At 53.1% G+C, this 15,725-nt stretch overlaps 2 protein-coding genes across 2 annotated transcripts in view; both read right to left on the bottom strand.

Annotated features, from left to right (window-relative positions):
• Nucleotides 1-4,668: 4,668 nt before the first annotated feature.
• Nucleotides 4,669-12,848, bottom strand: IBA57 (iron-sulfur cluster assembly factor IBA57). The gene is made up of 4 exons (XM_078619193.1): nucleotides 12,208-12,848; nucleotides 10,855-11,213; nucleotides 7,713-7,900; nucleotides 4,669-6,798 (listed from the first exon to the last, which is right to left on the bottom strand). Exons 1-4 carry the CDS (start codon nucleotides 12,630-12,632, stop codon nucleotides 6,580-6,582), a joined length of 1,191 nt encoding a protein of 396 aa, XP_078475319.1. The 5' UTR covers nucleotides 12,633-12,848; the 3' UTR covers nucleotides 4,669-6,579.
• Nucleotides 12,849-14,566: 1,718 nt separating this feature from the next.
• Nucleotides 14,567-15,725, bottom strand: part of LOC144736634 (ATP-dependent RNA helicase DHX33-like) — an 18,548-nt gene continuing 17,389 nt past the window's right edge. The window contains 3 exon segments of the mRNA XM_078619198.1: nucleotides 14,567-15,581; nucleotides 15,583-15,642; nucleotides 15,644-15,720. Coding sequence (XP_078475324.1) covers nucleotides 15,147-15,581; nucleotides 15,583-15,642; nucleotides 15,644-15,720 — 572 coding nt within the window. The 3' untranslated portion in view covers nucleotides 14,567-15,146.

Raw genomic sequence — 15,725 nt, 5'->3', positions numbered from 1 at the left:
TACACCGCCAACTTCGCCTGAGCACAGGCGAAGTTGGCGAGGTCATGGCGCTTGTTAGCCAGGTAAGGCACCACCCCATATACGAAGCTGCTGTTGTAGAAGGGCACCCCCAGTTTCCTGAAGATGTCCCCCAAAAGGCGGAACATTGGTTTGAGCCGCTGGCAGTGTAAGTACCGGTGGGGCAGATCCTCCCTGGCACGGCAGGACATGCACAAAGTCTGTTACCCCTGGCGAAATTCGGCTGAGCCACACAGCCGATGGCAACGTGCAGTGTGCCAACCTCAACTGGAGGTCACCAAGGCGTTTGGCTACGGGGGGAGACTTGTACATGTGTTTCCACTGAGGGGCGGCCACAATGAGGAGCGTGACCCCAGCCCCACCACCACCAGCCCCACCAGCACCATCAGCCCCACCAGCCTCACCACCAGCCCCACCACCAGCACCACCACCAACCCCACCACCACCAGCCCCACCACCACCACCAGCCCCACCACCACCACCAGCCTCACCACCACCACCACCAGCCCCACCACCACCACCAGCCCCACCACCAGCCCCACCACCACCACCAGCCCCACCACCACCACCAGCCCCACCACCACCACCACCACCAGCCCCACCACCACCAGCCCCACCACCACCAGCCCCACCACCACCACCACCAGCCCCACCACCACCAGCCCCACCACCACCACCAGCCCCACCACCACCAGCCCCACCACCACCACCACCAGCCCCACCACCACCACAGCGCTGGGTTTTGCTGAGATCGCGGCCAACTACCCTTGTCACTCAGTGAGCCTCATGTCCATCCACATCTCTCTCTCTCTCTCGTGTCTATGTAGTGCGTGTGTGTGCGTGTGTGGTGTGTATGTGGTGTACGTGTGGTGTACGTGTGGTGTGCGTGCGTGTGGTGTGCGTGTGGTGTACGTGTGGTGCGTGTGTGGTGTGCGTGTGGTGTGTGGTTTGTGTGGTGTGTGTGGTGGGTGTGGTGTGTGTGGTGTGCGTGTGGTGTGTGGTGTGCGTGTGGTGTGCGGTGTGTACGTGTGGTGTGTGTGTACGTGTGTCCGTGTGGTGTGTATATGGTGTTGTACGGGGAGCGGTGGTGTAGTAGTTATCGCACTGCGCTACGAACCCGGCGACCCGGGTTCGATTCCCGCTCACGGCCACCAACACCGGTGACGATTATCCGAATGAATACCCGGTGCGGTGTTTAAAACATCGCCACTGGGGAGACAAAGGCGGCCAGGCACGGTGTTAGCCGTTCCGGCCTTCATAGGCGCTTCTCGCTAACAGCACTTGCCCCAACAGCCTGTCAAGGCTACACGGAGGGGAGGGGGTGACGGGGATCTGTGTCTTTGGTGTCACAGCTGCGATCTATAAATAGTTTTGGGACTTCTCCAAACCTGGCTTGGAGAGCCGCTGATGTGCTTGGGTAAGGGAGACTCGGTTCCAAACCTCTTCCCCCCCCCGCCCCCAGCTTGAGTGTACTTGACACGTTGCTGGACACGGACTCGTCTACTTACGAACAGTCGAACTTTCAGAGATGCGAACAAAGCCTGTCCTGGATGTCCAGCTGCCCGTTCGGACCGAGTGTAGAAAGTTCGACCGCCCCGCGCAATAGATAGCGGTGGAGGCATCAGCAGAACGTGAAGAACCAGTGGCATCTACATCTGCAGAACGTGAAGAACCAGTGGCATCTACATCTACAGAACGTGAAGAACCAGTGGCATCTACATCTGCAGAACTGAAGAACCAGTGGCATCTACATCAGCAGAACGTGAAGAACCAGTGGCATCTACATCTACAGAACGTGAAGAACCAGTGGCATCTACATCTGCAGAACTGAAGAACCAGTGGCATCTACATCTGCAGAACTGAAGAACCAGTGGCATCTACATCTGCAGAACGTGAAGAACCAGTGGCATCTACATCTACATAACGTGAAGAACCAGTGGCATCTACATCTGCAGAACTGAAGAACCAGTGGCATCTACATCAGCAGAACGTGAAGAACCAGTGGCATCTACATCTGCAGAACTGAAGAACCAGTGGCATCTACATCAGCAGAACGTGAAGAACCAGTGGCATCTACATCTGCAGAACGTGAAGAACCAGTGGCATCTACATCAGCAGAACGTGAAGAACCAGTGGCATCTACATCTGCAGAACGTGAAGATCCAGTGGCATCTACATCAGCAGAACGTGAAGAACCAGTGGCATCTACATCTGCAGAACGTGAAGATCCAGTGGCATCTACATCTGCAGAACTGAAGAACCAGTGGCATCTACATCTGCAGAACTGAAGAACCAGTGGCATCTACATCTGTAGAACGTGAAGACCCAGTGGCATCTACATCTGCAGAACTGAAGAACCAGTGACATCTACATCTGCAGAACTGAAGAACCAGTGGCATCTACATCTGCAGAACGTGAAAAACCAGTGGCGTCTACATCTGCAGAACGTGAAGAACCAGTGGCATCTACATCTGCAGAACGTGAAGAACCAGTGGCATCTACATCTGCAGAACGTGAAGAACCAGTGGCATCTACATCTGCAGAACGTGAAGAACCAGTGGCATCTACATCTGCAGAACGTGAAGAACCAGTGGCATCGACATCAGCAGAACGTGAAGAACCAGTGGCATCTACATCTGCAGAACGTGAAGAACCAGTGGCATCTACATCTACAGAACGTGAAGAACCAGTGGCATCTACATCTGCAGAACGTGAAGAACCAGTGGCATCTACATCTGCAGAACGTGAAGAACCAGTGGCATCTACATCTGCAGAACTGAAGAACCAGTGGCATCTACATCAGCAGAACGTGAAGAACCAGTGGCATCTACATCTGCAGAACTGAAGAACCAGTGGCATCTACATCAGCAGAACGTGAAGAACCAGTGGCATCTACATCAGCAGAACGTGAAGAACCAGTGGCATCTACATCAGCAGAACGTGAAGAACCAGTGGAATCTACATCAGCAGAACGTGAAGAACCAGTGGCATCTACATCAGCAGAACGTGAAGAACCAGTGGCATCTACATCTGCAGAACTGAAGAACCAGTGGCATCTACATCAGCAGAACGTGAAGAACCAGTGGCATCTACATCAGCAGAACGTGAAGAACCAGTGGCATCTACATCTGCAGAACGTGAAGAACCAGTGGCATCTACATCAGCAGAACGTGAAGAACCAGTGGCATCTACATCTGCAGAACGTGAAGATCCAGTGGCATCTACATCAGCAGAACGTGAAGAACCAGTGGCATCTACATCTGCAGAACGTGAAGATCCAGTGGCATCTACATCTGCAGAACTGAAGAACCAGTGGCATCTACATCTGCAGAACTGAAGAACCAGTGGCATCTACATCTGTAGAACGTGAAGACCCAGTGGCATCTACATCTGCAGAACTGAAGAACCAGTGACATCTACATCTGCAGAACTGAAGAACCAGTGGCATCTACATCTGCAGAACGTGAAGAACCAGTGGCATCTACATCTGCAGAACGTGAAGAACCAGTGGCATCTACATCTGCAGAACGTGAAGAACCAGTGGCATCTACATCTGCAGAACGTGAAGAACCAGTGGCATCTACATCTGCAGAACGTGAAGAACCAGTGGCATCTACATCTGCAGAACGTGAAGAACCAGTGGCATCGACATCAGCAGAACGTGAAGAACCAGTGGCATCTACATCTGCAGAACGTGAAGAACCAGTGGCATCTACATCTACAGAACGTGAAGAACCAGTGGCATCTACATCTGCAGAACGTGAAGAACCAGTGGCATCTACATCTGCAGAACGTGAAGAACCAGTGGCATCTACATCAGCAGAACGTGAAGAACCAGTGGCATCTACATCTGCAGAACGTGAAGAACCAGTGACATCTACATCTGCAGAACGTGAAGAACCAGTGGCATCTACATCTGCAGAACGTGAAGAACTAGTGGCATCTACATCTGCAAGAAAGTGAGGAACCAGTGGCATCTACATCTACAGAAGGTGAAGAACCAGTGGCATCTACATCTGCAGAACGTGAAGACCCAGTGGCATCTACATCTGCAGAACGTGAAGACACCAGTGGCATCTACATCTGCAGAACTGAAGAACCAGTGGCATCTACATCTGCAGCAAACTCCACAGAGCATTGAGGGAGGTGGTTACGGGGGGGTGGCTGAAGGGGGCTGACGGGGGCTGACACCCCCCCACACTTCCTTGATCAAGATTCAAATGTTTGAGGGCCACCCCAGCCCCCCATTTCCCTATAAATTAATTCCTGGTCAAGTTAAGAAAAGCGTTTCCTCGAGTGGCAGAATGCATCGCAATGACAAAATGAAACGAACCAAAAATATCCCATCCTTGGCTCGCCGCTCTCTTTACAGTTGATGTAACAATGAGCGTGGCTTGCCCCCCACCATCAACCCACCACCAAGCCCCCCACCATCAACTGCTCAACCCCCCCACCCCACTGAGTGTCTGTGTCGTCTTATTCGTCGTTTTCTTCAAAGCTTCCCTTGTCCGCGTGCGCGTTCACGGAAAAGTTGTTCAATATAATTTTTTTAAACGATAACGGATTTCCTCCTCCCTTTCAAGAACCGACAATTTTTTGTCCGTTTTTGTCGCGTTCGACCATTCACAGATACAATCGCCGCCGCGGGGGTCAACGTGAACAAAGCCCGGGTTTATTTCCGTTACGCGCTTTTAAAGCCACGTTGAAGACTCAACTTCCTTAGAACCGATTTGTGCGTTTCAGTTTTCGTTGTCCTTCGCCCCGCGCGCGCTCACTGCACGATCGAGCCGCCGTTGGCTACGTACGGCGCAAAAGAAGTTCAACGGACGTACTAGGACTCCTCGACTTACAAACATTAGACTGACAAACTTTCAGAGATACAAACCGAGAGTCGTTAAGTTCAACCGCCACGCAAGAGATGGCAGTGGTGGCGTCAACATCTGCAGAACGTGAAGAACCAGTGGCATCTACATCTGCAGAACGTGAAAAACCAGTGGCGTCTACATCTGCAGAACGTGAAGAACCAGTGGCGTCTACATCTGCAGAACGTGAAGAACCAGTGGCATCTACGTCTGCAGAACGTGAAGAACCAGTAGCATCTACATCTACAGAACGTGAAGAACCAGTGGCATCTACATCTGCAGAACGTGAAGAACCAGTGGCATCTACATCTGCGGAACGTGAAGAACCAGTGGCATCTACATCTGCAGAACGTGAAGAACCAGTGGCATCTACATCTACAGAATGTGAAGAACCAGTGGCATCTATATCTGCAGGAGATACAACTTTTAAAACCATTCCCCGTGTTTCGTGTAACACGCCGTACAACGCGTTAGGAATCGACAGGAGTAAAGTTGGACTTACAAACAAATCGACTCGCGAACAGTACCTCTGAGACCTAACTCGTTCGTAAGTAGAGCAGTCCCCGTACTTACAAAAAAAAACCTCGGAACTTAAATAATCGAAGGTGAACAACACAGTAGCGGTAGTGGCATCACCCGAAACAATTCCCCGGGGGCAACCCCCCCCCACCCCATCAGAACTGAATCGAGCCGTGCGCCGCGGTACACCAAACATCCCAAGCGACCGTTGCCAGGAACCGTCGCCCGCGACGCGGTTTTACTCGCGAGCCGCCCCGTTGCGACGCTGGCACGGAGACGCGGTGACCGGGGAGGGCTCTGGCCAGGCAGCGGACAACGGAGTTTTGCCGAAAAGCGCCGTTTGAACGGCGAACGGCGACTGGGCTCCGCCGTTGAAAGTTAGCGGCGAATGGGGCAAGGTGGGATGGAGTCAGATTTGTACGTATTCGGGGTTGGGGCTGGCACGTCAATTGGTTTGCATGGAAAACGGTGCAGCAACAGCAGCAGCAACTATTGGCGGTGACAGTTTGCCAGCAACGATTGCCAGCAACAACAACAACAATGCCCTCCGGGGGGGGGGGGGGGGTGTGTGTGTGTGTGAATTGCTCAGGTGAAGAATGGCACTCAATTCCCAACAGCAGCATCCTTCAACTTTTTAGCCCCTTCAATTTCCAGAGACTTTAGTAAATAAGTGCATGAAATCATACAGCCGGTGGGGGGGGGGGGGGGTGGTGTTGTTTCCGTGTCGCTGGTGGAGCAGCAGCAGCAGCAGTGGAGATGACCTCGTGCCTGGTAGCCACAGCCCGGTCGACTAGCTTCGTGGACGTGGAGTGCAGGACGCAGAAATACTTAGAGGGTCCCCGGCAGACCGTGGAGTAGGTGGCCAGGCAACGAGTAGCCGCGGCGGCCACAGTGCGAGGCACACCGGGACGTGGTTGTGCGGGGGGGGGGGGGAGAAACGAAATCCCCAAGCGGTGCTCCGCTCACAAAAGCATAGCGGCGCCCCCTCAGTGCAAAACGCTCCCCCGCCGTTTTCGTAACCCAACACGCAAACTCGACCCGCGCCACACGCAGCTCGCGTTTCTGCAGAAAGAGGGGGGAGAAAAACAAATCTCGTGCCTCTCCTGGCCCGCTTGGGCACAGTCCTGGCACAGTTTGGTTGTGCCAGTGTGGGGGAAAAAAAAAACAAAACTATAATAAATTATTTATTTTTGTCTCCGCCGTCTTCTTTGTGCCACCAGCCGGGCACGGACGTCTTCAGCCCGAGCTGGTGGCCGCCCTCGGCGCTCACGTGCAGCTGCTCGTCAGCGTGAGCCAGTCGAACGAGAGCCAGCCCCACGTCGCCCTCGTGGGCACGCAGCTTCCCCGCGGACTTGCCGTCCGCGGTCGTGACGGCCGCCCCCTCCACGACTCTCGCGCCCTGTTGACAGGGGGGGGGGGGGGGGGGATGGAGTAAGCGAGCAAATTAAAACCGCGCCACACGCTATACCGTTAGTAACGCTGCGATTTGATGCTTTCGGGCCTTTGGGCCCTGTACTCATCAATTGCTACAAAGCAACAAATGTTACACAACTCTAAGCGATTACAACATCCGTAGACGGTGCTGATTGTTGCTGACTACCTCGCGTTTTGTGCCTTTTTGGGGCTCTCTACTCATCAATTGCTACAAAGCAACAAATGTTACACAACTCTAAGCGATTACAACATCCGTAGACAGTGCTGATTGTTGCTGGCTGCCTCGCGTTTTTGTGCCTTTTGGGCCCTGTACTCATCAATTGCTACAAAGCAACAAATATTACACAATTCTAAGCGATTACAACATCCGTAGACGGTGCCGATTGTTGCTGCCTGCCTGCCGTTTTCGGGCCACTTTGGGAGGGCCCTGCACTCATGGATTTCTTAAAAATAAAAAAATTAACCCGTAAAAACAAAGTTTTTCACTATAAATCCTTTATATGCGTGGCGGCTAGAGTCCTCTCGTCCTCTGGCTTGAGATGGCTGCCACCTATGGGTCAGATGATTGCCTGCCACCATTAAGCAATTGGTAATTAAATATAAAACAAATTTTCCTAAAAAGTGTAAAGTTATGGAAAAAAATTTTCACGAAAAGAAATTGTCACGCACAACGAGTCTGTGTGCAAAATGTCAGCTCGATTGGATCACGGAAAGTGGGTTAAAAAACGACCGAAAGATTTGCACGGTCGTAAGCGCGCAAGCAAGCAAGCAAGTGAACTTAATATAAAGGATTTAAAAAGAAGACGACACGAACATTGCCCGACCGCGAGCGATTCCCAGGCCTGCGTCGTTCAGACGGCCGTGGCCCCCACATCTCACCTCCGGCAGGCGCAGCAGCGACACGGGCATGAGGCGCTTGCGAATGACGCCCGTGTGGTGCGTGCGCGCCGTCAGCTCCTGGCCCAGGTAGCAGCCCTTGCTGAAGCTGACGCCGTTGGCGTAGACCAGGTTCGACTCCAGCGGCAGGGCAACCCCCGGGGGGAGGTCCTTGACGCCCTCGGCGATGCCTGGAAGCGGGCGACGGAGCAGAGGGCGATTGGACGACGCTCAAACGAAAATCGCGGTCGGCGCCTGTGCGGCAGAGGTCGCAACCGGGTACCCGATACCCGTACCCTACCCGATACCCGGCTACCCGTACCCGGCCGGGTAGCCGTTTGCGACCCTGGTGCGGCAGGGTACGGGTAGGCCGTGAGTCACTGGTGAGTAACTGTTTGTCACTCGTTTCACAACGTCTTGTCTCTTCTCACAATTCAAGTTCATAGAATCAACCCACCCGCGCCAGCAACATGGCTTCATCCCAGATGTCGCAATCGGGTACCCGATACCCGTACCCTACCCGATACCCGGCTACCCGTACCCGGCTGGGTACGGGTACCCGTTTGTGACCCTGGTGCGGCCGGGTACAGGTACGGGTAGACCGTGAGTCACTGGTGAGTCACCGTTTGTCACTCATTTCCCAACGTCTTGTCTCTTCTCACAATTCAAGTGCGTAGAATCAACCCACCCGCGCCTGCAACATGGCTTCATCCCAGAGGTCGCAATCAGGTACCCGTACCCGTACCCTACCCGATACCCGGCCGGGTACGGGTAGCCGGGTATCGGGTAGGGTACGGGTACGGGTACCCGATTGCGACCCTGGTGCAGCCAGGTACGGGTAAGGAATCAAAACCCGTTTGCGACCTCTGCCGTGCGGAGAGTTTGTGTGTCCTCGCGGTTTGCCCCCCCCCCCCCCCACACCTTCACTGGGACAAATTTCCCCCTCCACATTAAGCGGTCACCTTGGGACATTAGCGTACGGCGAAGTACAAATAGATGTCAATTGGTATTACCACTTTCGCTCACGAGTTTCCGCTTCTCACCCCCACGACCCCCCCTCAGTCTCCCCCCCCCCCCTCATAACCACCACCACCATCACCGTTCCTGTTCCCTCTTCATATTCACATGACACGGCTATCACTCATTCACCGCCATTCAATCATCGTCATTTACCGTCATCAATTTCCCTACCACCGATGCCCACGGCATCATCACAGATTCGCCCCCATCGCTTCCTCCCGCTCATCCCTTTCATTCGCCTCGTCTCCGCCGTCACATTCACACACTCGCGTTGCGCCGTTGCTAATTCTCCGTAACGCACCTTGGTTAAGGCGCTGCGCCTAAGTTCCGTTTCAGTAAGGACAGAATGTTAGAATGAAAAGGGCACATCGGAGGACGTGGCTTTCACTCCGCTAAGTTGCCGCATGGCTCCCCCGTGCCGTTCCCGTCCCGTTGTATCGTGCACCGCCACACGACATTTTCCGTGGCCGACGTTGGCACGCGAAACGAGGATCGATCGATCGACTGACAGGCGACTGTCCGCGCTATCTCACAGTCTCGCGCGCCCGCAAGCCGACAGCGCTGAAAGAGCTTCTTGCGCAATTCCGCCGTTGCGTTGGCTAACGGCAACAGATGGAGCGGCACTGCAAGCGACTTGGATTGGCTTTAGAGTTGGGATCGAATCCGAATCTGGACACGGGAAAATGCCGCGGCAAGATTTCTCACTGCAGGCGAGTAATCAAAAGAGCGGGCTGGCTGAAGGGGCGGTGGTGTGCCCCAGTTCATCGCTTTTATTGAAAACTTCCCACATTATTTTGATGAAGACCAAATCTACCCAATTTATAGCTGTTTTTTCAATGTTTAAGTGCTCAGATATAGATATTTTTTAACCGCCACATCAAAGTATAACGTGCCAGTAGAAGCCGATGGACTGAGATCATCAACTTACTGCACAGGACAACCTGTTAATCCTCACAGGTTGCCGAAACCCGGACAGAATCCCAGCCGTGCCAGATCAGCGCTCCCACCTCCGAGCCAAGAGGCGCGAGGTCAAAGGCGGCGGTCACACCGCACCGCGCGGCGCTTTCAGACGCGCTGCTTCTGCGGCCGTCTGGAACGCTCTTCCCTTCCGATATTAGGAAGCCGCTGTGGAGCGGTGCACTTTTAAATCATCGTGGAGATTGACAAACTCATTTCTTTCCAACAGCTTCTTGCATTTAGTTTGTTGTCCTTCCCCCCGCACCTGCGATTAGCACGGTTATCTACGTACGGCACAAAAGAATCATATTCTTAGGTTTTTTCGGTAAAAACAAATCTAGAATTAGAGGTACAAAAGAAGTTCAACATCAATATAAGGGTTTCTATGAGTCTCTGTGGGTTTCTGTGGGTCGCTATGGTTCTATAGGAGTCTCTGGATCTCTGTTAGTCTCTATGGGTCTCTACTAATATTAGGAAGCTACTGGAACTACGCACTTTTAAATCTAGATGGGAAAACTCATTTCTTTAGAACTGCTTTTTGTGTTTCGTTTGTTACCCTTCCCCCGCACCTCCGATTACTCCGGTCAGCTACGTATGGTGCAAAAGAAGTTCAACACACATACATTGAACATCATCACCACCACACGCGACTCCATTGCCACGGTACATCTCGATGGGGCCCATCCCGAGTGGCCCTTCACCAGGGGCCACCTGATGGCAGCTGTCCCTGTGTGGCACAAGGTGGACACAGCACACCGGGGGCATCAGTCTGCCAACGACGGGCAGGGGGGCGGGCGGTTTACGTTGCTAGAACGTCAGAAGCAGAGGTCGCAACCGGGTACCCGATACCCGTACCCTACCCGATACCCGTTTACGACCCTGGTGCGGCCGGGTACGGGTACGGGTAGACCGTGAGTCACTGGTGAGTAACTGTTTGTCACTCATTTCCCAACGTCTTGTCTCTTCTCAACAATTCAAGTTCCTAGAATCAACCCACCCGCGCCTGCAACATGGCTTCATCCCAGAGGTCGCAATCAGGTACCCGATACCCGTACACTACCCGATACCCGGCCGGGTACGGGTAGGGTACGGGTACGGCCGGGTACGGCCGGGTACGGGTACGGGTAAGGAATCAAAACCCATTTGCGACCTCTGGTCAGAAGCTCACCCAGCCGGTAGCGATGCTTGATGTAATCTGTCAGCTCTCCAATCTCGCAGTCAGGAAGCCACTCCGCGGGCGTGCACGCAGAGTCCAGCACCAGCCTCCAGCCCATGGCTTCGGTCCTGGGGTCTCGGCACGCCGCCACCACCTTCGACCCGTCCACCTTCAACGCGACCCCCAGGTGGGGCGGCAGGAGCTGCCCGTCGGGCGGCAGGATTGCCCAGACGTGCAGCGGCGGGTCGGGGTCGCGCACGGTGACCTTCCGCCGAATCTTGTAGATCTTCAGGTGCTTCTGCAGCTCCTGGATGATGCTGGTGTCGCACTCGATGAGAATGCTTGGGTCGGGCTGAGTGGCCACCTGTATCCTGATAACGGTGGGGGGGGGGGCAGTGATGGTAAAAGGTCCACGGTTTGCCGGCAAAACTTTTCGCAATCAGCTAATTTTGAATGACAGTTATCACCGTGACCATCCATTATTTCCCCCTTGTCACAAAAAGATGACCATCATCACTTGTGAATTTAATGGTGGTCAAACGTTCCTAAAACGTTGTTGACGATGATGTTCAAAATCAGAACAGTTGTTTCTACTGGAGAAATCCGACGTGACTTTACCGAAAGAACCAAAGGGTATTTAAGAGTTGTTATTGTTGTCGTCAAGATGTTGAGTGGAGGATGATGGTAGTCAGTTATCCACGAGAGTTAATTGTACACTGTATGTTGAACTTCTTTCGCACCATACGTAGCCTACCGTGCTAATCGGAGATGCGGGGAAGGACAACAATCTATGGGTCTGTGTGTGAGTCTATGGGTCTGTGTGTGAGTCTATGGGTCTCTGTGTGGGTCTATGGGTCTCTGTGTTAGTCTATGGGTCTCTGTGTGAGTCTATGGGTTTCTGTGTGAGTCTATGGGTCTCTGTGTGAGTCCATGGGTCTCTGTGTGAGTCTATGGGTCTCTGTGTGAGTCTATGGGTCTCTGTGTGAGTCTATGGGTCTCTGTGTGAGTCTATGGGTGTATGTGTGAGTCTATGGGTTTCTGTGTTTCTATGGGTCTCTGTGTGGGTCTATGGGTCTCTGTGTGGGTCTATGGGTCTCTGTGTGGGTCTATGGATCTGTGTGGGTCTATGGGTCTCTGTGTGAGTCTATGGGTCTCTGTGTGGGTCTATGGGTCTCTGTGTGGGTCTATGGGTCTGTGTGGATCTATGGGTCTCTGTGTGAGTCTATGTACTGTACGTTGAACTTCTTTCGCGCCGTACGTGGCCAAAACGTGCAAATCGGAGGTGAGGGGCGATCCCCACAACGCCGCTCGACTATTCACAAAGCGATGAATGATGCAGATGAACGTGAACCCCAAGCCACTCACCGGTAAAACAAAGCGTCGTACATGACCCGTCCCTGCACGTTCAAGAAGTGTCCATAAACACCGCCACCACCAGCAGCATCACCAACAACACCATCACCGCCACCTTCACCACCACCACCACCACCTTCACCATCACCACCGCCAGTCTCCATGAACGGGGCCATGTCCCCAGTCGTCAACCCCTGCAGAAAGCTCGCCGAGTCTTTCCCGTCCACCCTCACGACTCCGCGCTGCGGCAGCCGAAAGCAGCGAAGGGCGTCTTCACGCGGTCCACGCCGAGGCGCGGACCCCGCCGCCCTGCACTCCCCGGCCGCCAAGGGCGCGCCGTGACCCCGCAGAGCCGCCAGGCAAGAGGGTAGGCTGCGCGGACCCCGAGTGCGGCCTACTCGGCTGACGCTCAGCGCCACGGGACCCAGCCAATACATGGCTCGTGATAGATGTGCTGCTGCTGTTCGTTGTTGTCGTTGCGTTGTTTGATAAACAGCTGGCACTTAAAGCGGCAGAATATTCGTCGCGTGGAGCGGCCGGTAAAGTTCAGGGCTGAGAGTTAAAGACGCTTGCGGCATTGCGAACGCCGGGTCCGGACTTCAGCGAGCTCCACATGCCAGGGTCTGGAGGGAATCCTCTAGTTTTGTAACGCTATGCATGTTAGAACTGGAGGGAAATCCTCTAGTTTCATATGCCACCTATGCCAGATTAGGAGGGAAATCCTCTAGTTTCATATGACAAATGTCAGAACTGGAGGGAAATCCTCTAGTTTAATATAACTATGCGTGCCAGATCAGGAGGGAAATCCTCTAGTTTCATGACAACTATGTCAGAACTGGAGGGAAATCCTCCAGTTTCATATGACAACTATGTCAGAACTGGAGGGAAATCCTCTAGTTTTATATAACTATGCGTGCCAGATCTGGAGGGAAATCCTCTAGTTTCATATGACAACCATGTCAGAACTGGAGGGAAATCCTCTAGTTCCATACAAGTATGCATGCCAGATCTCGGGGGGAATCCTCTAATTTTATATAACTATGCGTGCCAGATCAGGAGGGAAATCCTCTACTTTCATCTGACAACTATGCCAGATCAGGAGGGGAATCATCTAGTTTTATATGACAACTGTCAGAACTGGAGGGAAATCCTCTAGTCCAATACAATTATGCATGCCAGATCTCGAGGGAAATCCTCTAGTTTCACATTAGAACTATGTCAGAACTGGAGGGAAATCCTCTAGTTTCATATAACTATGCGTGCCAGATCAGGAGGGAAATCCTCTAGTTTCATGACTATGACGTTATATTTGAAGGTAAATCCTCTAGTTTCATTTGACTATGCATGCCAGATTTGGAGGGAAATCCTCTAGTTTCAAATGACTATAACGTCAGATTTGGAGGGAAATCCTCTAGTTTCATATGACTACGTCAGATTTGAAGGGAAATCCTCTAGTTTCACATGACTATGCATGCCAGATTTGGAGGGAAATCCTGTTTTTACAACTGTGTGGGTGGGCGTTTAGGTTGTGATTAGGATGTCAGTGTCTAGAGGGAAATCCTTCGGGTGTCCAAAAGTCACACAGCTTTCGTTAATCTTGCGCCAAAGTCGCAAATAATTATCCGACTGATGCTCCTGCTGCTGTGGAGTGACTCATGCAGCCAGCTATGGCTACAGGGTTTTGGTGGTACATGTTGTTTGTCGTTTATTGTGAAAATTCGGTCACAGTTCCTATGATCACTGTTACATTGCTTTTTAAATCTTTTATATTAAGTTCACTTGCTTGCTTGCGCGCTTACGACCGTGCAAATCTTTCGGTCGTTTTTTAACCCACTTCCCGTGATCAATCGAGCTGACATTTTGCACACAGACTCGTTGTGCGTGACAATTTATTTTCGTGAAAATTTTTTTCCAAAATTTTCCACTTTTTAGGAAAAAATAAAATGTAATATTTAATTTAAAATACCAATGTGAACAAAATGAAACTCTTACTCAAGAAAAACAGAAATGAATAATAAAATAAAACCGATGCCACGCATATAAAGGATTTATAGTGAAAAACTTTGTTTTTACGGTTAATTTTTTGTGTCTATATTTTGGTGATTTAGAAAAGTTTTTTTGGTTTGGCCATGTTTGTTTGTTGTAGTACGGAGTTAGAATGGTGGCTTTAATCTAAGTTGTCTTGTGGTTGTTGTTTGACTTGCATCCCACTGGGATTTTTGCACAGAGCGTTGGTATACGGTGCTTCTTTTTTTCCGTTATTTGTATAACATTCCGAGCATTTCACGCAAAAGTCGTCTTTGCTTAAACGTTTGTCTTTTACCACAGCCTGCGTGAAGTGCCTCGAAACGCCGCGGTATGAAAGACGCTCGATAAATAAAATGTTTATTATCAACAACATCATCATCAAGTTCTGCAATTACATTTCCCCGGCAACCTCCGACCCGGCACAGTTGGCGGCTACGCACGGCGCGCGGGAAAGAAGTCCAACGTTTGCACACAAAGCGGTGCGCGCCACCGGTTCTTGCACGCGACGGCAAAACCCCCGTTTGGTTTATAAACCCCCCCTCCAGAGGTCGCAACCGGGTACCCGATACCCGTACCCCTAACCCGATACCTGGCTACCCGTACCCGGCTGGGTACGGGTACCCATTTGCGACCCTGGTGCAGCCGGGTACCGGTACGGGTAGGCCGTGAGTCACTGGTGAGTCACCGTTTGTCACTCATTTCCCAACGTCTTGTCTCTTCTCACAATTCAAGTTCCTAGAATCAACCCACCCGCGCCTGCAACGTGGCTTCATCCCAGAGGTCGCAATCAGGTACCCGGCCGGGTACGGGTACGGCCGGTTACGGGTACCCTGGTGCGGCCGGGTACGGGTAAGGAATCAAAACCCGTTTGCGACCTCTGCCCCCCTCCCACCCCAGCCGCCGCCGTCGATGTAAGCGAACGATCACGACGGGAGAGCGGCCTCGGTGGCCTCGTCGGCCGCGGCGACCGCGGCGCGCCCCGTGGCCCCCAGCCTCCGGAACAGCTTGGGCGCCGCCTCCACCAGCCAGGCCGCGTCGACGGCGCTCACCCCGCGCATGTAGCAGCGCGAGGTGCGCACCAGCGCCGTGTACACCACGTGCGACGGTTGCCGGCGGAACAGCGCCGACTCGGGGTGCACGTGAACGCTGGTGGGGTTGTTGTCACCACCGCCGCCGTAGTTTGCCGGCCGTTTGTGGCCACCGCCGGAGGCTGTCGGGGCTCGGAGCGGAACGAGCAGCGTGTAGGAGCGTCCGTCGGCGCTCAGCTCGGCCGCTTGCGTGTACAGACCCCGCGCCAGGCAGCGGCGGACTCGCGCCGTGTCGTGGCGCGCAGACTCCACCCGCAGGCCCGACTGGACAAAGGCAAAGATCCCCCAGCACGACGCGTAGGGGGGGGCAAGTCAGAGGTCGCAAACGGGTTTTGATTCCTTACCCGTACCCGTACCCGGCCGCACCAGGGTCGCAAACGGGTACCCGTACCCGGCCGTACCCGTACCACTACT

This window comes from Lampetra planeri, chromosome 62, assembly GCF_965212315.1.
Source record: "Lampetra planeri chromosome 62, kcLamPlan1.2.h2, whole genome shotgun sequence".
NCBI lineage: Eukaryota > Metazoa > Chordata > Hyperoartia > Petromyzontiformes > Petromyzontidae > Lampetra > Lampetra planeri.
Note: the sequence above shows the minus strand (reverse complement) of the source record. Positions and strands in the feature narration are given on the sequence as shown.

Coding starts and splice junctions, on each gene's coding strand:
- IBA57 (XM_078619193.1), bottom strand. CDS start 12,632: ATGTATTGGCTGGGTCCCGTGGCGCTGAGCGTCAGCCGAGTAGGCCGC. Junction 7,901..10,854: donor CAAGCATCGCTACCGGCTGG/GTGAGCTTCTGA, acceptor GCCCGCTTCCAG/GCATCGCCGAGGGCGTCAAG. Junction 6,799..7,712: donor CGCTGCTGCGCCTGCCGGAG/GTGAGATGTGGG, acceptor CCCTGTCAACAG/GGCGCGAGAGTCGTGGAGGG.